General features: G+C 36.0%; 1 protein-coding gene across 2 annotated transcripts in view; it reads right to left on the bottom strand.

Moving 5' to 3' along the window:
* Positions 1-27,588, bottom strand: part of Aff2 (AF4/FMR2 family member 2) — a 475,715-nt gene that overhangs the window by 307,736 nt on the left and 140,391 nt on the right. The window contains exon 2 of one of the 2 annotated variants that reach the window (XM_021187671.2): positions 10,988-11,120. In XM_021187671.2, the coding sequence (XP_021043330.1) occupies positions 10,988-11,120 (133 nt within the window). The remainder of the gene's footprint in view (positions 1-10,987; positions 11,121-27,588) is intronic. The other variant, XM_021187672.2, reaches the window with a different exon arrangement.

Below are 27,588 nucleotides of genomic sequence, written 5' to 3'. Positions count from 1 at the left end.
TCTTTTATGAGTTAAAATATGAAGGGTAGCTATATACGTGGAAATAAATCTGATGAGATTTAGTTGCTAATTCTCCAAATTAACTTTTAAGATTCCCTTTACATATAAATACGCTATCAAAACAAGTTGTTTAATTCAGAAAATCAAAAGATTTCACTATGCCTAGGTAGTACTATTATGGCCCCATACATTACAAAGAGCAAAAGCTACCATTATCCTAAGTGTCATTTGGCAATGGAGCCAGTAGTTACAGAAGGCCACATATTATATGGCCTTTATGCCATAGAATCCATAAGCATGCTCTCCATGCACAAAAGTAGAAATCAACATGGTCCATAAAAGATAAATGTTCAACACTGAAGGTACTTCATATGCCCTTGGAATTTCCTGCTCAGGTAATACAGGTAGTGTACTTCTTATTCAAGTCTCAGGTATTAGTCTCCATCTAAGGATACATGACTCTATTTTTTTTTTTTTTTTTGTATATGAAGACGGAAAAATATGAGGAAGGATAGGGAATACAATATTAGAATGGGAAAATATAAGGAAGGATAAAGGGTGATATATTAGAAGTGGATGACATCACCAAGGGAAGGGAAAATGGAATGAGAAGATTGGGCTCAAGTAAAACATTTGGAGCATGTACACTTTTAATAGACAGAAGCAAGAAGAAAAGCCAAGAAAGGACACCAAAAAGGAATAATCAGAGAGAAAAATCAAACTAGGAACCTTGGCCTCATTATTAGAATATATTTAATTCATGCCATGTGTTAATTCTTAGACACTTGTAAAAAAATTAGGGCAGTTAGAGAAATATGAATTTCAAAGATTACACCAAAATATGCTAAATATATGCTAGGGGATTTCTGTGGGGGATGGAGATCATTAGGAGTTGTAAATACAAGTCAATTTTAGTTTCGTTCTCCTCAAGAACATTTTACATTGCATCATGTGCAACCTTGGTGCTGAAGTAGTGATTAAACAATTAACATTTTATATAATTCTCAGTAGAATAATTGCCCTGTTTTCAGAAGCACATTTGAAAGGCATATTTAAAAGATATAGGTGGGGAGAAATCATTTTTATTCCCTAAAATTCCCTAGGTTTACCATTTTAATGGCAGAAATTACGTTTTAGCAAAGGCAAGAGTAAAGTCTTTGCATATAGCAATTTCCTTCAACTGAACCACAATGAACCATTTGGACAGCAGCCAAAGTCAGTATGCCTACTCACTCCCCAAATATAAAACAAAGAAATTCCATTGCCTTAAAATCCCACCAAGAATTTGATGTAAGTCTGAAATATTTTCAGAGAAACATCTATCTCTCATCATATGACTATATGCTACAAACACAGATACCTGTCTAAGATCAAAGATCTGACTCTACCAGCAGAAACAAAGGGATTTAATTTCCAGTTCGAAATATGATTGTTATGCTTTATGGATTTAGTAGAAGCAGATTTCTACAAAATAACCATATCCTTTCTCACTACAGACAGCAGCATAATACCTCTTGCCGTGGAAAGTCACCCTACCCTCTGGGTCCACATCATAAGGATCCAAATACCTTATATCTTATTTCCTTATGAGTGAGCTAGTAAAATGCCTGTTGTTATTTTGATGGTATATAGAAGACATATCCTTTTTTTTCTCAGTAGGTAGAACAATGTCTAATTTTTAATGATTCTTCATTGATGTTTACCTATTAGAGTTGCCTTAGTTGTCAAGGCATGCTAACACATTAAAAAAAAAAAACTCAAATTTTAAAACATATTTTGAACAAAGATAATTTCTAAACTGGCAAATATCTATCAGTATCATGTCAAAATTAACAGACAATTAAAATTTCTCTAAATAAGCCCAGAAATTAATATACTGCTATACAGTATATGTAGTAAAAGTGTGCTTTCATTTCCTGTCTAAACTTAAGAGATAAATCTGAATCATCTTTATATCGCCAAAAAGTGCCACAATGTCTAGTACAGTTGTTCTTAACCTTCCCAATGCTGAGACCCTTAATACAGTTCTTCATATTGCAGTGACCACCAAACCATAAAATTATTTTTCTTGCTACTTCATAACTGTAATTTTCCTACTGATATGAACTCTAATGTAAATATCTGATATGCCGGATATCTGATATGTGACCCCTGTGAAAGAGTTGTTTGACTCTCCAAAAGGGGTTGTAATATACAGGTTGAGAACCACTGGTCTAGTATTAAATTATCAAATAAATTGTTGCAGAATTTAACAGAAAAATTACATCCCATACTGTGCCACTAATGAAAGAATATATAATAACTTGAAGTAAATGATACATATGAAAGGCAAATGGCACAGTAACTTGGTTACTACTGATTGAACAATGACTTGAAAAATTTGAAGTCCATGATAGATAAGACAAAAATGAAAACTTTATGAGTTGAAGAATAATATTTATCTATGAAAAGAAGAATATTACCATAGATCATTAAGTGAGACAAAAATTTGCCTGATATTAAAATGTAAAAGGGGATTTCTCTTATTGGCTCACCTATAAGAAATGTAAAGCAATTTAAAACATTTTTTTCCTTAGCACAGACTTTTTCTAGAAAATGCCAAGGTATTCCTTATATGCATTTTTTTATGAAGACAAAGACCATGAGCATTACATTAAATTGTATTTCAGTGGAAGTGAGTGGTCATGTCAAGTTAGGGGTTAAACTATCACAATAAGCATCTGTAGCTTTTCTGCATGCACAAGCTACAGGGGTAGAGTAGTACAGTGGGAACCTGTAAGACTAGAGACTGGCAACCCTCTTAGACAGATTTCCTCATAGATCAATTGTTTAAGTAGGCCTCATGACAGGAATTCTATAGGAGATTATTTAAGGTTGAGTTTACAGTCCAAGCTTTCTAAGTTAGAAATTGAATGAAAATCTGCACAGTTTGCATAACTATGTGATGTGGCTATAAGTAGGAAATACTGTGGTCATTCTTATGCCAAATACTGGTAAGAAAAAAAAATACTCATGAGTCCAAGTTAGGCATAGACACACAGGCATAGATACATAGCCGCAAAAAATCCACTATTTAACAACCACCAGATACTTCATAGTTCAGCACAGGTTGCCAGGGTCAATTTTCTACCTCCTCACCAATGGAGAGGTGACTGTCATCTAGTGCTGTAATTTCTCAAAAATTAGACATGACATAGAAAACCTAGTGGAGCCTGAAACACCTCTCTCTATGCCTACATTATCTTCTCTCATTATGCATACTAGCAACTTGCAGTGTACACTAAATGTTCCTTTTTCCCTCCAGAGGTTTAACAATCCTGTTAAGGAGGAAGATGATCTCAGCAGACTTGATCGAAAATTCTAAACATTTCAAATGTGAACTTTAGCTGTTTCAATCAATTGTAGACGTTTTACAATATCACAATACTTCTCGTTCTACATAATTGGTTGATTCCTTAAAATAACCCGTGTAGTCATTTTTTTCTGAGTAATTGCAATCTCTCTATCATCAAGAAAATGCATTTCACAAGTATTTTCAAGCATGAATTACATGTCTGCTTTGTGGCTCATGACTAACAGCACTGCTTCATTTAAGCTTTCTGCTTCTCATTACTTTAGAAAATGCAAAGTTCCCTCAGTTTGCTTCTAATGTTATCTACAGTCGGTAGTATAATTTCTTTGCCAGACTAATATGCTAAGAGGCTATTGTACCATACTATTTCCCTTTAATAAAATAAGCAAAAGAATTCAAGTTTTGAAGTTCATTTTTCTACTATTTTATTGTACTATAACTGAAGTATGTGATTTAGTAATTTGCTTTTTTCCTAATTCTGATATTTTCACAGTAAATCTCTCTGGACCTCGAGTTGCCATTGTTTTCTTTATGTATAATAATGACAGGAACTATAACCTTATGTACTTTACAGATTTTAAGGCAAGGTGTCTCAAGCCAATTCATTTGATCCTCACAACAAAAATTCAAATAAGTCTCCATCGGTCTTGGTCTTTACCTCCTTTAAGACAAAGGTACTTGTATAAGCTACTTAAAACTTTCTGTACCCCAGTTCCCTCATTTTTATTGAGCCATGAAAATCTTTAAAATAGCACTAGTAATAGTAATTGTAGTAATAATAATGAGATTCGTTTTTAAAAGGAGGAAGAGTGTACAAATGTTATGAGAAAAACCAACCACTTTTTGATTGGGCTTAAGTTCCACTCCATGAGATGTTCAATGTGCAGACAGTCAAGAACTTGAAACAACATATGTCATCAACGTACAAGAAAACCAAACACTAAAACCTAATTCTTCTAAAGGAACATAGAATAAAATGATTCCTAATGATAGACTGCTAGTAAACCCATAAATCATTGTCTCATTCAACCTTCATTAGAGAAGCTTCTCCTTATAGTAGATGGTAAGTAATAAGAAGATCCACAACTGGACAACATGCAGGAGAATGTGAGCCTCTGGAATACTTAGTCTTGAATGGAATGTCTTCATCTAGCCCCATCCTCTCCTTCAAGTTTCAGGGCTTCATGCAGAAGAATAGACAGAAAGTAAGAGCTTGAGGGATGGATGACTCCAGGAAAACAGTGCCTTCCAGACACTGTACATATAGAATCACAGAGACTATGGCATAGTCACAAGCTTTGCAAGGTTTAATCCATATGGGGTACCAGTACCAAGATAGAGATGTGGACACTGGGCCCCAGCCCTAACCAAGAGTCTATCTGCAATTGAAGCCTGCTGGCAAAGGCAAAATAAGTTTTCTGCAATGGGAATCCTACTGAGTATATAACAACAGTTTATTTCAGTCCCCAAGCTCAGAATTAGTTAGTTGGACAACACAAAAATTACCTCAATGGAATTTTGTAGACTTTATGCATCATATTACTTTGCTTTGGAATTTTCATCTAATTTATCTTTTACTTGTTTCTTTTGATTATTTTTTGTGAGTTTTTGTGTCTTTCTTGATTCCTTAATTGTTTTTTGTTTAGAAAGAGAGAGAAAGAACAAGAAGCTGAATAGATAGGTGGAGAAAAACTAGAAATGAATTGGAGTAAGAGAAAACATGATCAAAGTTATTGTATGATTTTTTTTGTTAAAAAAATAATAGCTAGGCAGTGGTGCTACATACCTTTAATCACAGTGCATGGGAGGCAGAAGCACAGAGATCTCCTGAGTTTGAGGCCAGACTGGATTATTGTGTTCCAGTACTGCCAGGAGCTACAGAGCAAAACCTTGTCTTGAAAGTGAAAAGAAAAAGCCCTGAGCTGATCCTGTGCCACAGTGCTCCATACCCAAATACCAACAGGACAGAACTAGTCACCCAGGAGTGCCAACACACCTGTGAGCACAGGTAAGACCACCACTTCAGCTCATATTCCTGGCCCTAGAGGGACTAACACAGAGCCATCAGGACACAAGAACCAAGGAGCAGCCTGGGACAGGATCCTTTCAGTTTCCCTCTATATCCCTGAGCTGACCTTGAGCCCCAACTTTCCATTTTCCAAATTCCTCCTGGAGAAAACTGGTCTCCCCGGAGTACTGACACACATGCTTGCAGGAGTGATAACCCAAAACACCAGAAAAGCAAGACTCTGATTTAAAACCACATCTCATGATGATGATGATAGAGGACTTTAAGAAGGCCATAAATAACTCCCATAAAGAAATACAAGAGAACACTGGGAAAAAGTGAGATGCCCTTAAAGAGGAAACAAAAAAAAATCCCTTAAAGAATTACAGGAAAACATAACCAAACAGGTGAAGGAATTGAACAAAACCATTCAGGATCTAAAAATGGAAATAGAAACAATAAAAAAAAATCACAAAGGGAGACAACCCTGGAAATAGAAAACCTATGAAAGAGATCAGGAGTCATAGATGCAAACAACAACAGAATTTAAGAGATAGAGGAAAGAATATCAACTAGATAAGATACCACAGAAAACATCGACACAACACTCAACGAAAATGCAAAATGCAAAAAGCTCCTAACCCAAAACATCTAGAAATCTAGGGCACAATGAGAAGACCAAACCTAACGATAATAGACATAGAAGAGAGTGTAGATTCCCTACTTAAAGGGCCAGTAAATATCTTCAACAAAATTATAGCAGAAAACTTCCATAGACTAAAGAAAGAGATGCCCATGAATATACAAGAGGCCTACAGAACTTCAAATAGATTGAACCAGAAAAAATTTCCTCCTGTCACCTAATAGTCAAAAAAACCAAATGCACAAAAGAAAGAAAGATTATTAAAAGGAGTAAGGTAAAAATGTCAAGTAACATATGAAGACAGTCCTATCAGAATTACAGCAGACTTCTCACCAGAGATTATGAAAGCCAGAAGATCCTGGGCAGATGTTATACAGACCGTAAGAGAAGACAAATGCCAGTCCAGACTACTATACCCAGCAATATTCTCAATTATCGTAGATGGAGAAACCAAGATATTCCAAGACAAAAACAAATTTACACAATATCTTTCCACAAATCCAACCCTTCTAAGGATAATAGATGAAAAGCACCAACACAAGGAGGGAAACTACAGCCTAGAAAAAGCAAGAAAGTAGTCTTCTTTCAACAAACCCAAAAGAAGATAGCCACACAAACAAAAATAACATCAAAAGTAACAGGAAGCAACAATCACTATTACTTACTATCTCAACATCAATGGACTCAATTCCCCAATAAAAAGACATATAAAAACAGACTGGATACATAAACAGGACCCAGAATTTTGCTGCATACAAGAAATGAACCTCAGTGTCAAAGACAAAAGGACTGGAAAGCAATTTTCCAAGCAAATTATCCCAAGAAAACACCTGCAGTAGCCATTTTAATATGAAATAAAATCAACTTTCAACCAAAAGTTATCAAAAAGGTTAAGGGAGGAGACTTCATACTCATCAAAGGAAAAATCTACCAAGATGAACTCTCAATTCTGAACATATATACCTCAAATGCAAGGGCACCCACATTTATATAAGAAACTTTATTAAAGCTCAAAGCACACATTGCATCTCACATAATAATAGTGGACAGATTGTGGAAATGCAAAGTAAACAGAGACACAGCGAAACTAACAGAAGTTATGGACCAAATGGATTTAACAGATATCTACAGAACATTTTATCCTAAAACAAAAGAATATTCCTTTTTCTCAGCACCTCATGGTACCTTCTCCAACATTGAACATATAATTGGTCACAAAACAGACTTCAACAGATATAAAAAGATTGAAATAATCTCACTCATCCTATCAGATCACTACAGATTAAGGCTGGTCTTCAATAGCAACAAAAACAACACAAAGCCCACATGCACACGGAAGCTGAACAATGTCCTACTCAACGATAACATGGTCAAGGAAGGAACAAAGAAAGAAATTAAAGACTTTTTAGAATTTAATGNAAATGAAGCNACANCATACCTAAACTTATGGGACACAATGAAAGCAGTGCAAAGAGGAAAACTCAGAGCTCTGAGTGCCTCCAAAAATAAACTGGAGAGAGCATACACTACCAGCTTAACAACACACCTGAAAGCTCTAGAACAAAAAGAAGCACATACACCCAAGAGGAGTAGGCAGCAGGAAATAATCAAACTCAGGGCTGAAATCCACCAAGTAGAAACAAAAAGAACTATACAAAGAATCTAAAAAAACAGGAGTTGGTTCTTTGAGAAAATCAGCAACATAGATAAAGAAATAAATCCTTAGCCAGACTAATCAGAGGACACAGAGACAGTAACCAAATTAACAAAATCAGAAATGAAAAGGGAGATATAACAACAGAAACTGAGGAAACTCAAGAAATCATTAGATCCTACTACAAAAGCCTATACTCAACAAAGCTAGAAAATCTGGATGAAATGGACAATTTTCTAGACAGATACAAATACCAAAGTTAAATCAGTATCAGATAAACCATCTAAACAGTCCCACAACCCCTAAAGAAATAGAAGCAGTCATTGAAAGTCTCTCAACCAAAAAAAGCCCAGGACCAGATGGGTTTAGTGCAGAATTCTATCAGACCTTCAAAGAAGACCTAATACCAATATACATCAAACTATTACACAAAATAGAAACAGAAAGAACACTATCCAATTCATTCTATGAAGCCACAGTTACACTCTGTATTCTCCATTGGAGATGGAATAGTTTCTGTCTAATCAGGAACCTGTCACAATTTCCTTACATAGAGGACTTCATAAGAGATTATTTTCTACTTCTATCATGTTTAATGTTCCAAACATATTTTAAAATCTGAAAAAATAAAACAAACAGGGCTGAGGAAAGAATAGAAATTTGTCAGACTTTTGTATCTCTTGGAGAAGCCATATACCCTGAACAGGGTAGGCTCCTGGGAATCTATGAGGATGACCCTAGTGGACAAATTGTATCCCACTTATAAGGATTAAAGAAATATGTATATAAAGCTCTAGTATATAGTAGGGACATACCACTTCCTCACAAGTGTTTTTATACTCATAAAGTCATGCCATATTGCTCCATATGTCTTAGGCCCCTATTCAAATCATCCTTGTTAATACCATAGCAAAAACTTGACTTTCAAAATCTCAAACTACAAATATCCCTAGGAAGAAAGTTCCTACCAACAACCAAATCTTAAGAAAGTCAATATTCTTTCCATTGTGAATATGTCACAGTCCAAGAATAGAAATAAACTAGTAAAGAGTAATATATTGTTCATCATGCCAAGAAAAATCAGCAAGTGCAAGGGAATGGACCTATTATTGTCTATTTATGAACCACTGATAGTATTGGACATATTATGAAGTCCTGACTTATGTTTGGTACAGAATTCTAGTCCCACTGCCAGAAAGCTTGATTTTCAATTTGATAAGCATTTCTGTTGTAACCCAAAAATGAGTTTTGGTGTGTCCATCATTTGAACAATGTTTTGTGAAACAACTTGATGGCTGTCACTGCTACAGACATTTTTGAATTCTCCAAGGTCATGATGTCCGTTCCACATACAAGATAATGTCCACATTATTTATCATTTTCTGTGCATTCTCCAAACTCTGGCAATTGTTTGCACATAATTTTCCTATGGTCATAAATTATACTTAATCATTAGGTTCAAAAACAAATTTATAGTCCTTATAGTCCCTGACTTCCTGGAGAAACATTAGTAGCAAATCTGTTCCCCAGAAAGTCTTTTATTTCCTTGGTTCTCATTAAATTTTCCTTAATGCAAGAGCTCTGCTTATCCACCACTGAGTTTCTTTCCAGCACTCAGTTCTTACCACCCTTACTTCTTATCTTGACATTACCCTTGGTAATCATGATAGTATCCAGTCTCACAAGCTTCCATGTACCCCTCAAATCTCTCCCTTGACCTCTCCCATAAGCTCCAGATGTGGGTCACCAATGCCTTTTCTATGTAATCTCATTTGTATATCAAATACAACGTGGTCAAACCTGAATTATTTTTTTTCACTACAAGTATCAATGTTGCTTTTTTCTTAAACTACTTACCGATGATAACCACCATGTCTTCAGGTAAGAAACATACAAAATACTCTATCCTTCTTATCCTATATTACATTTAGTTAGGAATCTTGTCTTATCATTACAACCTCCATGTTATCATAAATCCATCCTGTCATAAGTTTCTCTTAGCAAATACAATAGCACCTTAATCTTCCTCTCTCCATTTCTATCACCAATGTTCATCATGATACACTCTTGTCAATAGAATTTCCCTGAAAATAGGGATTATATTTTGTTTTTATTTGTAAACTTGTCTAAGACACGTATGAGCAAATAGTGGACCTTCAAAATATGTAAATTAAATTAACCATATATATATATATATATATATATATATATATATATATGAATATACACATTTAAATATACTATATAAATTGGATCAATTAAAATTGGAAAATGATGTGTGTATATGTGAATTGCCAAATAATTGAAAATTAGTGCTTTATTCTGTCAACCTTTCAAAAGTTTAAAGGTTCCCAAGTATCGAAATCAAGAACTCTTTACTCATTCTTAACAAAGCAGCCAAAGTCTTGACTTATTAGACACCAATGCAAACTGCCAACTTTATGCCAAGGTAGACTCTGAACCTACTCTGTATTTGTTGAGGACTTTGATTTTCTAGAAGCCACTGTCCTTTAAATGATACCCTCCTCTAATAACCTCTTGACTTTTCATTCATTTATTGCTTTTATTGGTTTAGTTTCATTAAACATTATACTACTAATAAATTTTACTAAAAACAAAAATAAAAAACAAAAACAAAATCCAACCAGTTGCCAGTAATACAATAAAACTCTTCCCCTCTAATCTCTTTCCAGTTACCTCTAATTTTTACCACCAAAAGAAAGGTCAGATATAGTCATCCAAAAATAAAGACTTGTAGCCAGAGATATTTGATCCCTCATGGAGCTACATAGGAGGCTGAATGCCACTGGAAAAAATCAATCTTATTTCATTCTAGCCTCTGGTTGAACAATCTACCTAACCCATGCTTATTAGCCTTGAGGAAACATGATGGGCTTTTTTCCCTTGCCAAGAAGCCAAGGATTTTCAAAAACTTATTAGAACTACTAACCATGAATCCTAAATTAAACTGGAAAAAAAGGGGGCATCAATTTTGCATTAGATTACACTGACTGGGAAGATGAGCAGTGCTATCCAATGGCATTCTAATAATATCCACAAGGGGTTGCTCAGCTAAGCACATAAGAAACATAGAAGGGATATTTCTTATAGCAAGGGTTGGGCTGTGAGGGGCTCTTTGAAGGCAGAAAGTCTTACAAGTCAGAGATTACAAACTTTGTTCTGGCACACATCTCATGAAACTTTTAATTGTCCCCAATATAACAATATCACTTGTAAAATAACTCTTGTGGCCTAAAAATAAAGTTAGTATAAATAAGCAAATTCAAAACAGTAGCAAGAAAGTATTGTCTAAAAAGATAAATTACATACATATTCAGCTACCTTGTAGGGCTCCCCAAAAAGGTCAAAGCCTGAAGAAAAGAGATCTTCTTCTTGCTGAACTTCTTGATTCCTTCGTTCCCATTCCCTTTTTTTAAGTGCACTACGGTCTTGTTCATAGTGACTGACATGAAAAGGAAAAGACAAACAGAGAAAATATTAATTAACCATGAAGAAATGTAGATCTTCCTTGATATCCCTAAGAAGAAAAGAGATGTGAAATCAATTCTGCCCAACTGAGACCTTCATAGAGAACCTTTTTCTTATCTGTACTGAATTTAGAAATAAGAAAAAAAAAAACAGAAATTTGTTCATTAGAAATTGTACCCATGGCCGTAGAATTATGTAGAAATTTTTTTTGGTCATTTTTGATTAGCAGATGCAATTTCAAAATGTGCAAAAGTAGTTTACTATACAGAAGAGAGCTAAATTAAGGTCACATCATGTTATTAGTTACCTGGGGCCATGAATCCATATATGTCACACAATACAAAGGAAACAAATGATTAAAGTATGAATCTTTATGTAAAATGGAACTATTCCCAAAGCCTATACCATATTTTAATGATCATGAGTGAGTTTAAAGGAATTAAACCATCTTAAGTGGTGGTGGACATATAAATGTTAACTAAATCATTTAAATACTTGGAATTCCACAGACAACATGAAGCTTAAGAAGAAGGAAGACCAAAGTGTGGATACTTCAGTCCTTCTTAGGAGGAGGATCAAAATATCCACGGGAGGAGTTACAGAGACAAAGTGTGGAACCAAAACTGAAGGAAAGGCCATCCAGTCAGTGACTGTTCCACCTGGTAATCCATCCAATATATAGTCACCAAAACCAGACACTATTGTGAATGCCAATAAATGCTTGATGACCAGAAACTGATATAGGTGTTCTGAGGGGCTAGTGCCTGACAAATACAGAAGTGGATGCTCATAGCTATCCATTGGACCGAGCACAGGGACTCCAATGAAGGAACTAGAGAAAGTACCCAAGGAGCTGAAGGGGTTTGCAGCTCCATAGGAGGAACATCAATATGTACCAACCAGGATCCCCAGAGCTCCCGGGGACTAAATCACCAACCAAAGAATACACATGGTAGGACTCACGGCTCCAGCTGCATATGTAACAGAGGATGGCCTAGTTGGTTATCAATGGGAGGAGAGGCCCTTGGTTCTGTGAAGGCTCTATGCCCCAGTATAAGGGAATGCCAGAACAGGGAAGCAGGAGTGGGTGGCTTTGTGAGCGGGGAAGTTGGGGGTGGGATAGGCAGGTTTTTGGAGGGGAAATAAGTAAAGGGAATATCATTTGAAATGTAAATATAGAAAATATCTAATAGAAAGTAAGAATGAGAGAAAGAGAGAGAGAGAGAGAGAGAGAGAGAGAGAGAGAGAGAAGAAGAAGAAGAAGAAGAAGAAGAAGAAGAAGAAGAAGAAGAAGAGAAGGAAGGAAGAAAGAAAGAAAGAAAGAAAGAAAGAAAGAAAGAAAGAAAGAAAGAAAGAAAGAAAGAAAGAAAGACCATGAGCAATTTCCAATTACTTGGTGGCAAGATATTATACGCAAAGTCTGAATTACATACTATGAAAAATGTGAAGATGGGTGTTCTTTAAGATCCAGAGTCTCATTTTGGCAAGGGATTTTGATTAGGGATACTGAGGACCCAGCTATACCACTCAGGCATATACCCAGAAGATGCTCCAACATGTAATAAGGACACATGCTCCACTATGTTCATAGCAGCCTTATTTATAATAGTCAGGAGCTGGAAAGAACCTGATGTTCTTTAACAGAGGAATGGATGCAGAATATGTGGTACATTTACACAATGGAGTACTACTCAGCTATTAAAAACGATGAATCCATGAAATTCTTAGGCAAATGGATGGAACTAGAAAATGTCATCCTGAGTGAGGTAACACAATCGCAAAAGAACACACATGGTATGCACTCACTAATAATTGGATACTAGCCCAGAAGCTCGGAGTACCCAAGATACAATTTACAAAGCATATGAAGTTCAAGAAGAAGGAAGATCAATGTGTGAGTGCTTCGGTACTTCTTAGAAGTAGGAAATACTCACAGGAGCAAATATGGAGATAAAGTGTAGAGTAGAGACTAAATGAAAGACCACTTAGGGATTCATCCCATACACAGCTACCAAACCCAGACACTATTGTGGATGCCAAGAAGTGCCTGCTGAAAGAAGCCTGATATGGTTGTCTCCTGAGAGGCCCTGCCAGAGCCTTACAAATACAGAGGATGCTCACAGCCAAAAATTGGGCTGAGCATGGAGTCCCTAATATAGGAGTTAGAGAAGGAACTGAAGGAATTGAAGGGGTTTGCAACCCCATAGAAAGAACAATATCAACCAACCAGACCCACCAGTACTCCCAGGAACTAAACCATTAACAAAGGTTAGCAGAGTATGGCCTTGTCATGCATCATCTAACATGTAAGAATAAATATATGAAAAAGACTTCTGATATTGTATATTTAGCATTTGTAAACTATGAACGTCTAATATCATGTTAATAAAGTTACTTTATGTCCTATGTGAATGGAAAACCTTTATTGCCATAATGCTGTGGACAATTCCTAACTCTGTTTGTCTGGAATGTAGGTAGTATCAATAAAATACCTTTGCATGCATTCTTCTAAAAAGAGAGAGAGAATTTAAAAAATAATAATTGGGATAAAGATTCTATCATCATCATCAGTTGGTTCAGAAATTATTGTATTGGCATGCTGTAAATTGAGAATTTATTGATACATAAATCTGATTGGATAAATAAATAAATAAATATGTGGAATTCCTTTTTGATTATATATATATATATATATATATATATATATATATATATATATATGCTTTACACTTCACTAAGAATTTTTTAAAAAGTAGGATCCTAGCTGAACCAACAAATAATTGACTAGAAATTAAAGAGATACATGGCAAAAGAATTAATTGAACTCAACAAAAAGCTATTTTATAAACACTACCTCTGACAGTTTCATCAAATTTCAGACTTTTCCATTGAAGTATTCAGAGCTTCCAGACAACATTTAAGATCTAGTATGTTACCCTGAAGGTTATAGAATGGAATGCTTCTTTATGAAGAGAGTTATTTTTTCTACCATGCAATACTTCAAATTAAACTCTAAATGTATATGATTTATACCAAAAATTGAGGATCTCTAACACAAATATCTGAAAATCAAAAGGCTTCCCAATCTGAAACTTTGAAAATACTTACATGATGCTGCAAGTGGAAAATTATATAGTTAATGGTATGTGAGAGGTCAGAGGGAAATTTGAGAAACACTCTAAGATAATCTCTAAAATTTTCTTCACAATAGGAGCATAAGATTTTTTCATTTATTTATTTATTTATTTATACTTCAGATTTCGTTCCCCTTTCCCCAATCCACCCCATAGTGTTCCACATCCCATACTTCCTCCCTACTTCCTGACTCCATGGGGATGGCCCCACCCCCTACTCCCAGAGCATAAGATTTACATGCAGCATAAATACATTTCCTGTTTATATTTGGGTCTTTTCCACAGGGTATCTGTGTATGAATCTGAGAGGCACAATTATAACTAGCTAGTAAAATATGCCCACTGGTGTAATAATGGGATGGATGTTATAAGAGTAATACTTTTGACTGAATGATTAAAAGTGGGAATCAAAGATGTATATCACTATACAAGTGGAGTTAGTGTTTCTGAATGCATCATAAACTCCAGTGCCGAGTTAACTCATTCACTTAGAAGTACCATAGTCGTCATCTATTAAATCGGGGCCTTGAGCAGCAGTTCTTTACGGGTAGATCATGGCCCCTTTGGAAAGTTGAACAATTCTCTCACAGAGGTCACCTAAAACCATCCTCAATATCAGATATTTACAGTATAATTCCTAACAATAGTAAAATTACAGTTATTAAGTAATAATGACCATAATGTTCTGCTTGAGGTCACTACAACCTGACCAGTTGTATTAGCAGGTCTCAGCATGATGAAGGTTGGGAACCACTTGTCTAGTGAATTAACTATATACTTTAATATATAAGGATTATGTGATGCTACTACACTTAATCATTCACTCTTCATAGGAATCTTTGAATTGTCAAACTCAGTACTTTAATGAATGGGGATATTGTCAACATAAACCACCTTTAGGTTTCCACTTTAAATTTATGACATTTCTAGAGTATTAAATGGCACCTATAGCTTTCACAATACAGAATATGTATAGCACAGAATTCATGCGGGCCACTTCTGATTATGTTCTGTGAGTAATATCAGTCTGACCTTCCGTAATGTGGTACCATGCGTTCGGTATCCACGTTGAAGGCGGATTTGAAATCAACCAGGCAGAGTAACAACTTGCAGTCCTTTTACTGCATCATGGTTCTATAACCACAATACCACAAATAGCCACAAGTAATAAAAGAATATTAGTTTGTCAGAAATGTATGAAAAATATGCGCATGATGGGATGGGATAACAATTTCAGGTAGTATTTAGCATTGTAAAGGTAGTAGGATTTATTTTTTTTTGTAATAGAGAAGGACATTAATTTCTTTCCATAGCAGATGATTTTCAACACAAAAGCAAGAATTGAAGTCTCCTGCTTCTGAGGAAATGTAAGATGTCAGTTTCCTAGCTATCTGTTCATTTTTTGCACCTGACAGCTCAAAATGACAAGCCTATAGATCACATTTAATTCTCCCATGAAGAAAACTGAAGTGCTTTGGTCTCTTGGCTTTGCAAACTACCTTCTTTCTCCTCTAAGGGAAAGACATAATTAAAACCCTGAAGGCAAAAAAGGAAAGAGAGAGAGAAGAAAAGGAAATGTGCTTTAAGTTGCGAGACAGCCCTTCAAGCGGCCGGCAATAAGGGCACTTTTGGAGCTTTAGCCCTAGCTTTGATTTGTTAGGAGGCTCTTGGCTGCATTTTGTATCAGTTCATTAGCTACCAAATTCCAGATGCAAATTTGAATAGCAGATTGAGCGTGCACATGGGCGTTATCTGTTGCAGGCAAAACTCCCTGCTGCATTTTTTTTTAACACATCTAACAAAGAACAGTTAATTCTCATATCTCTGGTGAGAAAGAATGTACTCTCCATAGACTTCCACTGCTCTTGGACGGCAACCAAATAAGTCCAACTTTTTCCTTTCAAGCCCAGCATGGTGTTGTATTGAAAGTTTCACACAGTGAAGTCTAATGAGGAATGAACTACACAGTGATGAGGTTTTCAGTGTATAACGTCACTGATTTCTGACTGAAACCAACATTACTAATTTGAAGCACCAGCTAATTAAAACCATAGCTATGTATTTAGCCTCTTGTTATACCTACTGCCGTTTATAATTATGAGGCCCTCTTTATCTACTCAATTAAAGTTCTTACAATTCATGCAGGTTGCATTTGAACCTGTGAACCCTGCAGAGACTGCAAGAAAGTCTGTCTATCCCCTGAGGATTTGATGCATCTTTATTCTTGGACTTTTCTTTTCCTGTGGGAGAGCAGCTGTGGAGGCTACATAGAAAGCTCAAACCAACCAGAAAGGAGTTAAGGATCACATTGATGGACAGCCTGAGTTTACTCAAGGCAACAAGGACAGGCTGAGTCAGTCTCATTAAGAAAAGAACCCATCTTCCTATTGAAAAGTTCAGCCCCAAATCTCAACTCGATGGTTCACAACTCTTATCAAGATAGGATGTTTTCTAACTTTTTCCTCCTAGACATAATGATATTAATTATACCAGGATGATATAAAAACCCTGACCACTTAAAACCAAATATACCCTTTGGTTAATAACTCAAAGGTTTGTGCCTATCTCTCCTATGCTTTGGGACCTTATGTCAGTCATGTCCTAGCTGATAGGAAAACACAGTAAAGCTTCTGCTAATTACTCTGGTGTACAGCATGATGATGAGACAGCGCTCTCTCTCTCTCTCTCTCTCTCTCTCTCTCTCTCTGAGGGCTTTTATATCTTTTATATGTTACCCATCTCTGTTCCTCTTAAGCCTACAGTAGCAGATAAATTCCATTTCCTTATACAGGGGAAACATAAAATGAGGGGAGCTGTCCTAAGCTTTAAGTGAGTGTCTAGAAAGGCCTGAACTTGATTTCCTCCTCTCTTCATTTCATGTTGAAGTCATTCCTTCTCCAATCTGTTCTTTCTCTTACACACTCTCCTTAGCTTCTCCTTAGATCCGATCTCAAATGTAGGTAACACTCATTTTGTACATTAGAAGCCCCAGGTCCATTTGTGGGGCAATAAACCCAGGACACATGTAGATTCAATGAGATCTTGAAAGTTCAATTATGCTATATCCATTAGCTCACAGTGGTAGCTCAGTTGGCGGACAATGCAGGCTTCTCTTTTAGAAGAGGAGCACTAAAGCAAGGAGACACTTTAGCAATCATCTAGTTGTGTTGCCCTCATTTTACAGATGAAGAAATTGAACTAAAAAAGGTAATGGGCTCCCCAGCAGGTTCCAAGCAAAATTCAGAGCATAGAAGCCAGGTTTTCACATTTTCAAAGTAGCTCTCTCTTTCTACTACTCAAAGTTTGACACTCCTGTTTCCAGCATACCCAAGAATAAGTGAGTCTTCTTCGTACCTATTGGCAAACTTTCTTTCAGACCGAACTGCATTAGAAACTGTCGAGAGGGAAAATGTTTAGAAATTTAGTTCAGGCCTGAATATAGAAAAAAAGACACATTTGTTTCTTTATCCAAATGGCCATAACCTAAAATGATTATAAAAATTAAGTTCATATGCTGCAACAGAGGCTGGGATTGGTAGAATAATAACCAATTTAAGAATGGTTTGCTTGAATAGGTCATGAAACTTAATAACTCTTGTTTACTTCATTTAACTATTTTACAAAGATACTTGAGGAAACATTAAAAAAGGGATAATATTTTTAAATGATTAAAGTATAATAAGTTGAAATAGTGTAATATGGGATTGGCTGTGTTCTAGTATAACAGTAATAAGCACCTCTATACTAACATTTTTCATTTTCATAGATGAATGGGCCAGTGAACATCCTTTGGTTTCCTCTCATCTTTACTTTGTAAAGCAATAGTTGCACCAAAACTACCAGAAATTATTGTGGTAGAATCTTAGTATTTCAATGTAGGACACTTTCTGAAAACTGGAGTAGAGATATATTTTACCCAGAAGGCCTATAGAACAACTCTCTGTGGAGAACAGCAGAACTTTCCAAAGTCACCAGTCTGGCCTCTCATCTATGTCAACTTATTTTTCTTCTAGCCTCATGTCTTCTGTTTCTTCCTTTCATTTTATCATGCATACTACATTTATTGAAACACAGTTCATATCATGTAATTTTATCCATTGTAAGTGCACAGTGCAACGACATTTAATATAGTCACTGAATTGTAGGACCATTGTGGTATATTTTCAGGAAAAGCTTGATCAATCACAAAAGAACATGTGCATCTTTTAGAGATCACTCTGCCCTACAATTCTCTAGCCAATAAAGATCAAGAGCTTAGAACTTTTTCACTTTGTCTATTCTGAATATTTTAACTTTACTGAATGATAATATGTGATCTTTTATATTTTGCATTCTTCATTAAGCCTAACTGTTCAAGAAATGTCCATGTTGCATTGAGCAGTACCCAGTTCTTTCTGGAGTTGAATACATTTCACTTCATGTGTGCTGATGGCTTTATACTACTTCTTAAAATGGATCAACTGGTACATTCTTTTTTTCAAATGTTTATTTTTATTTTATTTATTTATTAACTTTTCATCCCTCTCACCCCCCTCTCAGTTACCCCCTCCCACAATCCTTCCCCATCCCTCCTTCTCATCTTAGCAGGTGGGGTTCCCTGGGGATATTCCACCGCCCCCCCCCCCAGCACTTCAAGTCTCTGGGAAGCTAAGTGCATCCTCTTCCCCTCAGGCTAGTCAAGGCAGCCCAGCTAGAAGAACAAACCCCAGTAGAGGCAACAGATTTTTGGATAGCCCCCGCTACTGGCACATTATTAATGGTTTAATTGTCATTGTCTATATTTGCCATTAGATTGTTTTTTTAACATATTAAAGACAGAAGTTTTAAGTCTCTTCTCTCAGTCCAGGAACACACACAAAGAAGTTTCTGTATATATGTAAGCTACATGTACAGCCCCTTGGGAACCTCCAAACAAAGCTATTGTCAGGAATTTTGGTTTCTCTCCACAAAAGGACAATAAAGACCTATTGTTGAAGACAACACCTACACTACTTATTGAATCCAGAGAAATCAAGTTTGTGCCTACATAATGCCTTCACCCCTGTGGACTAGTATTTATGGTACTGTGAGGTAGTCTGATGACTACCAAGGGAGAAAACTAAACATCAGCTCAGCCCCAAACTCTGTAATCTACAACGGTGTCCTGCCTGCAGGATATACTGGTATAGTAGTGATAAAACTATTGTGGGAGTATCCAACCAATATCTTATAGATTTATGGCATACTCCATGAGATGTGACCCATCCCTGACAATGCTTAGATGTCCAAGGCCAGGGACCTACTGGAAACCAAATACTATTTTCCCGTTAAAGGAATACAGAACTAAAAAGGATTCCCAATGACATTCTACTGTACTCATAAGTCAGTTTCTTGCTCAGTCATTAGAGAAGTTTCCTCCTGTAGCAGATGGGAACAAAACCAGAGACTCACACTTGAACAATATGCAGAGAGAGGGAGATCTTGAAATAGTTCTAAGTGGGATGTCTCCATCAAATCCCCACCCCCTCAGGACCCAGAGAACCCTGAAGAAAAAGAGGCAGAAGAATATTAGAGCTAGAATCTATGGAGAACATCAAGGAAACAAGCTCTACTAAACACAGCCAGATCAATGCACATATGAACTCACAGTCTGTGGTAGCATGTACAGGGCCTGCATGGGCCTGTGACAAATGGGGTTCTAAAGCTGAAAGGAAATGTAGACATGTACCCCGTCCATAAACCAGAAGCTATCTCATGCAGTTTTCTTTTTTAATGAGAGCACACAAACTTGGGGGGATGTGGGAGGAGTCAGAGAAGAGGGATTAGGGAAGCAAATTTGATCAAAATCTATTATGTGCATGCATGAAATTATCAATCTGTAAAAAAGAAAAAATAGCATGTGGAGTAAGTTTTAGACAAAATTATTTTGACTGGCCTAGCAAAACTCCAAGTGCATAGGGATTACAGTCTCACAAATGACACTTTATAATAAATGTCAAATATTAAAGCTCCAATAATAGTTTGTAAAAAATATTTACAAAGACTAAAAATCTAAAAGGAGCCAAATAAAAACCTGACATCCACTAAAAGAATAACTTTTGTTTTGACTGGGAAGAAAGGCTTAAAGAAGGGTGCTATCCATTGAAGATGCCACAGAGACTCTTTCAGTTATTAGATGCTTTATCAATAATCATTTACTGTTCATAAGCCTGGGCTTCCTAGTCCATAAAATTGGAATAGTGTTTATGTTCTCTTCATTCAGTTAGTGTAAATATTGACACACTAGTAATTAAGAAAGAGTTCTGTGAATTATTGATGGTTGCTCATAGCTAATGGACAACATCACTGGCACACTGACCATGCTTTACCTTTACCATACAACATTTTATTACATAGGCACCTTGTAATGATATGGTAACAATTGGTAAGGTAAAGATAACAATGCTTACTTAAAGATAAAAAAAAACTGGGTGTGAGAACATTGTTGTCCTTATACTACTATATATTCAACCATGATCTTTGAAGAACCAAATGATCATTAAATGAACTGACTTCACAAATCAATATCAACCCAAATTTCTTCATAATATAAATATTAATATTCTTTTTCTACTGTTTGGTTCTTCAGCTTGATTTCCTTTAGAAATAACCCAGGAATAGTGTTTTTAAGCTGTCATGATAAAATTACATGTTATATCAATTATATTACATTCTTCAGGGTGTATCTCAAGCATTTCACATGCAACAACTTCCGGTACTTGCTCAGGAGATAATCATTTATAAATAACTGTTTATATTTGATTCATTTATGTGCACCTAACTCTAATAGACTGAACCTGAAACAACCATTTATTTCTGTATTACAAGAAAGCAAATCAAAGATCACGCATCTTTGGGGAACTAAAGGATTCTATTATGAAAAATTCTACTTTGTTGATTGAAGAAATGCCTTCAAGGCAAAAGCAGTTATTACAAAAATAGACTTGTTACACCTAGAAAGAACAATAACATGAACTGAATCCAGTAGCAACTATCTGAGCCAAAAGATGTTCATCTTCTCAGTAGAAAAGAGCACTTGCAGAGTCACAGCCAAACATGAGTTAAGCCCTACTCATACTTCAGACAAAGGACTATGAAATCCATCCAGAGCTGTATCTTAATCTCGAATTCCCTACAAAATATCCCGGCTTATAAAAGTGCTCTTAGAATATAAATTGCATAGATTCTTTTTAGTAAAACAAGCATAAGTGATTACTGAAATGAATTTTGATCATCAGTGATACCATAAGAGTGCAATAAACTCCATTATTGAATGATTTCATTGTAATAGAAATGTCAGTTTTCTATAGAACAACCATGAATCTAATATTCAAAGGTTGTCACTTTTTTACAGTAGTATCACCACATCGAGAACTTTGTAGAATTGGGTTAAAATGTCTTCAATGAAACAAACTAAGGTTTTCTTTCCCCATTACAATTACTGTCTAAAAGGTAGGGTCCAATAACCAACATTGTTTGACTGGGGTGTCCCTTCCTGATAAAAGTGTTGCTTTTGTTCTCTTGCAGGCAAATCAGAATGTGACCCATATCAGTTAGCATGTCTTTGACTTTCTGACTACTCCATAAAACTTATTGCTTCTCCCCTTCCATATGCACATATCCCTCTGTAAGTGGCCTCCCTTACACAATAGATATTCAAGAGTCTTTAAGTTTCCTTTTTCTTGGGTTATCTGTATGAGTTCTGCTTTTGTATCAAATCACTTAAAAATACATTAGAGCTAGCTTACTCTATAAAGTGAGATTTCACAATAACACTAATGGCTCACTGACTCATTAGTAAGAGAAAGCAAAGACTTTTAAACATCTTCCTCTCAGCACAATCAAACCATGAGGGCTACAAGCAATTAGTTGGCATGGGAGTTTACCAAAATATGTCTCAAGGAACAATAGGAGCCTTAAATGGATACTAGAAGCCAAACAAGCAAACAAATGATCAGAAAAGAAACTAAACCTACTAATTTATATATTTGTAGATTTTTAACAGGTTCCACATTTTAAACTGTATTATGATATACAATTAAAACTATGTAAAATATAAATAATGATATAAAGCACTATTGCTTCTATTCTTGTCTTCTACCTTGTTTCCTATTACTAATTAGAGGTAACAGGTTATTAGAACCCTGTTTCTTTATGTTTCCCTGTATTCTATATGTGGTCTTCAGAGTCAACTTGAACTTATTTATAATTCTCTCTTTAAATGAATCAGAGTTGATGCTGTGATTTAAGGAGCTGTCAGATCTAAATCTTGATTTACTTTAAGATTATGTGCGTCTGTTCTTTCTAATCAGTAATGGTTGCATGGATCCTGGGCTAATAAATCATAATGGAGAAACTGGCAGACTTTGAACACTTGTAATGGCTGTAAAGTACACTGTGGACTGAATTTTGGCTTGAGGCAGAGTTTAGTTTGTGTATTCTATGGTGCAGATAGTTTATGAATCTATGCTCCTGCCATTTTCACGGTTAGCCTTATTTTGGTTGCATTCAACCTTACTGGCCTGGGGAATTAGGCATAGTACTCAGCTTGGTGGCCCTAACATGGCTGGTCCTCTGCCTTTATCTCAGCATGTTCGGTCTTTGTTACCTATCCTAAGTCCATACCATTGGCACCTGCACCCATTCTACTCCATTAGCTTTATTTTGAGTTTAAAAAATATTACATATCTAGTGACTACTAGATATGTACTCACTGATAAGCGGATATTAGCCCAGAAACTTGGAATATCCAAGACACATTATGGAAAACAGAAGAAAATCAAGAAGGATGAACATTTGTGGATACTTCATTCCTCCTTAGAATGAGGAACATAACTCCCATGAAAAATTATAGGTACAGCGACAAAGTTTGGAGCTGGGATGAAGGGATGGACTATCCAGAGAGGACCCCATTCGGAGTCCATCCCATCATCAGCCACCAAACCTAGATACTAATGCTCATGCTCATGCCGGCAAGATACTGCTGAAGGGTCCCTGATATTGTGGCCTCTTGTGAGGCTACGCCAGTGCCTGGTAAACACCGAAATGGATGATCACAGCCAGCTACTGGATGGAACACAGGGTCCCCAATGCAGGAACTAGAGAAAGTACCCAAGTACCTGAAGGGGGCTGCAACCCTGTAGGTGGAACAACAACAGGAACTAACTAGTACCCCCTGGGTTTGTGTTTCTAGCTGCATTTGTAGCAGAAGATGACCTAATCGGCCAACAGTGGGAATAGAGGCTCCTTGGTCTCCCAAACTCCATATGACCTAGCACAAGGCAAGGCCTGGGCCAAGTAGTGGGAGTGGGTGGGTAGGGGAACAGAGGTGGGGGGAGGGGTATGGGAATCTTTCGGGATAGCATTTGAAATGTAAATAAAGAAAATAATAAAAAAAAGAAAAAAAAAAAATAAAAAAAAATAAAAATAAAAAATATTACATGAATTAGTTCCTCTCCATGCTCATTAAATATTTTCCAAGTTAAAATCATAATATAACCTCCAGGCTTCTCATAAATGACAATTTTAAAAGGTGTTTTATTTTTACTTAACTATAAGTAAGGCCATTTCAATGACTACTTAATTTAAAACAATATTTTCTCAGAAATAGTATTCTTAATTACTTTCAAACTGAGGAAATTAATGCCCTTAAGGAGCAGTTTATAATTGACAATTTTAAACTGACTGTTTTCATGTCTCACCAAATCCTTTGATCCACAGGCACTCACCAAATTTACCCAAGCAAATTCCACCCCCTGCAGGCCTACCCTTTGGCCTCTGTCTCTTTCCTTGAGGCACCACCCCCCATAGAGCTCTGACTTAAGCATGAAACCAGAAGAGGAAAACTCTATGCACAGTATGTCTGCTCTGCTCTCTGCAACTTATGACCCCGATTGGATTTGTTTTCACACATGAGCCTATAGGTGTGACCTTTCCCTCTTGCCCTGAAAGATGACTGACAACAATCAGGATATTCTCCTACTGTGAGTTGAATTTCAACAAGGTATACTCACATGTCCTGGCCCTCAGCATCTCTGAAATGACCTTAATTGAAAATAAGATGGTTTAAATGTTAGTTAAGAGAATAGCATACTGGAACAGTGAAAGTCCATAAACATACATAACTCTCATCTTTAAAAAAAATTGGCATGTGCCTGTAATCCAAACAATGCAGATGTGGAAACAGGAAGATGGTTCAAGGCCATCACTTCCTGCTTACCAAGTTCAAGCCAGACTGAACTATTAAAGACTCTGTCGCAAAAACAAATGAAAATAGAAAAAATGTAGAAATGTTAATGTAGAAATGTAGAATTCTATATGCAAATGAAGATGGAAATTGAGGTGATGCTTCTACAAGTCAAGAAAGGCCAAAGATGGACCACAAATCATTATAAACTTCTTTACAACTACCCAAAAGAATGAAATCAACATGCCAGTACCTTGCTTGATTTTTAGAATTCCAGCCTCCATAACTAGGAGATTAAAAAAAAATGTATTTCTAAACTACCAATAGTTGCAGTAATTTGGAATGATTACTCTAGCAAATGAATATAGTCCAAGACACACTGACTACATTTTAAAGCCAGTTCTCTTGGAATCATCAGGAAGGTATTGACAACCTAGCTTTAGGAGTGCCCTTTGTACTTCAGACAACATTTTATCTACCCTATCCTCTCTGATCAACTTTCTTCTGGGCTTCCAACTCTAATCTCCTAGTCAGGGTCTGTCTCCAAGAAGTTGTGTTAATTGAAACTCTCACCAGGGAAGAATAATGTATTTCTGCTTCCCATTTATCTGGAAATGTGCCAAGTTCAGTGTTCAGCTTTAAATACATATTTTTAAATTGACTGACTGAACAAATGACAGGCATATTTTTCTGCCCAAGTTCAATGAGACATGTTGATGTATATCCATTCATAAGTTAATTAATGACTCTAATCCCAAACGTTTACTGAGGATGACTATGTCATGCCAGGTTAGGTTCTCAGGGCAGGGGGCAGGGGAGGGCATAATAAAAAGTTTCAAGAAACTTACAGCTGAGAAAGAAAGTAAAAACTATTCCAAAATAGCATCAATGAAGAGTATAATTTCCACTTTATTGAGTTATGAAGAGAAATCTTGAAGCTCTTTGCCACATAGCTCTTGAACAATGTGAGAGGTCACATACTGCATGTGGCTCATACAAATATTGTAAACCAAGTGGCACCAAAGAAGAGCCTCTGGGCAGACATGGAAGAATAAAAAAAAAAAAAAAACAAACAGGCTATATAGGCACAACTAAGATCACTCCTACTGAATATTTATTGGATGTTTGGTGACAATGGCCTAAAATCTCAGAAAAAATAAGTTCCTGTTCTTTGAGAAGGTTGAAAGATAGTAGTTTGATCTTTATAAATGCTTATGTTCATGTTCTAACTACACTTGAGATGAGAGGAATATATTTATAAAAAGAAATGAACAACTAAGATAAGCATGTAAATAGTAATCTCATAAAAACTAGTAGTAATATTCAAACGGAAACATTTATAGTTTCCTTATTATAGCACACTGTCTCTCAATATGATTAGGTATCAGTCTCAGTTATCCAAAACCGGTGTGAAATAAAGCATTTGTGCTGTTATGCTTCATTGATGTCAGCTAGGGGAGCATGAAAATCTTCATGAAAGTGGGTAATTGATGTGTAAATCAGAGCTCAATCACTCTGTAATAGAAATGGCCCCACTGAAAATATGCTTGTTGAACACAATCACATTAGAAGCCAAAGGGAGGGAGGGAAGTAGGGAGAATATATAGGTTTTTTTATTAAAAATTATAATCACTGGCAATTTGAGCAATATTCCTTTCAATAGAAGATATCAGAAATGTTTGTACGTAAGCTGTGACCAATATATTGCACAAGTTTCATTCTGTCCTGATGAATGATTTCTGTATTAATGAAATGAGTGGAGGCTCTGTCTAGGTATTTAAAACGCAAATTAAAACAAGATGATCCTTTTTGAAATGTGACACATATAAACGATGTCAGTGACAGTTGTCTGGTTAACAATGCTCTCCCCCCATAAACACGCTTCTTAGTTTTATTAATATCCTTCTGCTAGTTTACATTTGCTTTCTGAAGAGCACTGAATAAAAGTGGATAATACCTTATACTTTGATACATTAATACATTATATTTTAAACCAAAATACTTGTTTAAATTACTAAAGAACAAGTACTTATTTCTGTCAATATTATAAACATTTTCTTTAGTCCTACTTTAGGTGTATTTAGTGGAAGATTTTTCTTCCCATCTAGTGTAGTAACTGAAAAACAAAAGACATCTCTATACCAATATGGCCATAGTACTTTAAATGACAATCATTAACATAAGTTAATATGAAAACATAGGAGGTCTTCATCCACCCACCATTTCTGATTTAAAGTCAGAAGCAGGTTTGTCGTGTGCTTCTCGCATGGATCTTATAAACTTTTTACGTCTAGTGCACAAGCTACTCTTGAACCTCAGCATCTCACATGGACATTTACATTCTTGGTAAGGATATTGTAAGTGGCGATACAGGAACAGTGATGCTGGTGCCAATGTGCCAATGTCTGGGACCTTAATTGAGGTCTTCAGGTCAATTTTACATTCAAGTACTGTGTATGTTGCTGTAATCTACATGTTCTCACCTTAAGAAATATGTCTATGCCAGGACCATTATCAGCTAGCACTGAAGTGGGAAGCAAGGCACAGACGATTGAGGCTTGATTGAGGAAGACTATATTTTATCTGTAAGGGTTTAGTTTTATTTATTAAATAGGTTGTCATGATCAAATATTACCAATTCTATTAGAACATACCTGACTGTATGAGTAAGGGGTGTGTCAGAAGTAAATTTTGCTTCTCTTTCAAAAATACTGGATCACTTACATTATATGGCCTTTATACACATCCTTGATGAGTGACATATGATTTTAGTTAGACTCGTGGCAATCCTGAAAAATAGGAAGATAAAAACTGCACCTGCCCATTTTACAAATAAAGCCACCAAGATTCAGAAAGGTGGGGTGATTATGGTTCTCTGTGACTCTGGCGATGAAGGGAAAAGTAAAGCCTGAGAGAAAAGTCTCTTAGCTCTGGTGCAATCTTCTCTTTACGACACAACCCTTTTTACTAATCACAAAACCATTTCATAGTTTATTCATTCAGAACATGGGGGAAGTGGTCCCATCCATGTGTTAGAGCAAAGACACTTCATTTTGAGGGTTTGGGCAAATGGCTTTTGTAGCTCATTAGTATGAAATGGCTAG

Source organism: Mus pahari, chromosome X (genome assembly GCF_900095145.1).
Source record: "Mus pahari chromosome X, PAHARI_EIJ_v1.1, whole genome shotgun sequence".
Lineage (NCBI taxonomy): Eukaryota > Metazoa > Chordata > Mammalia > Rodentia > Muridae > Mus > Mus pahari.
Note: the sequence above shows the minus strand (reverse complement) of the source record. Positions and strands in the feature narration are given on the sequence as shown.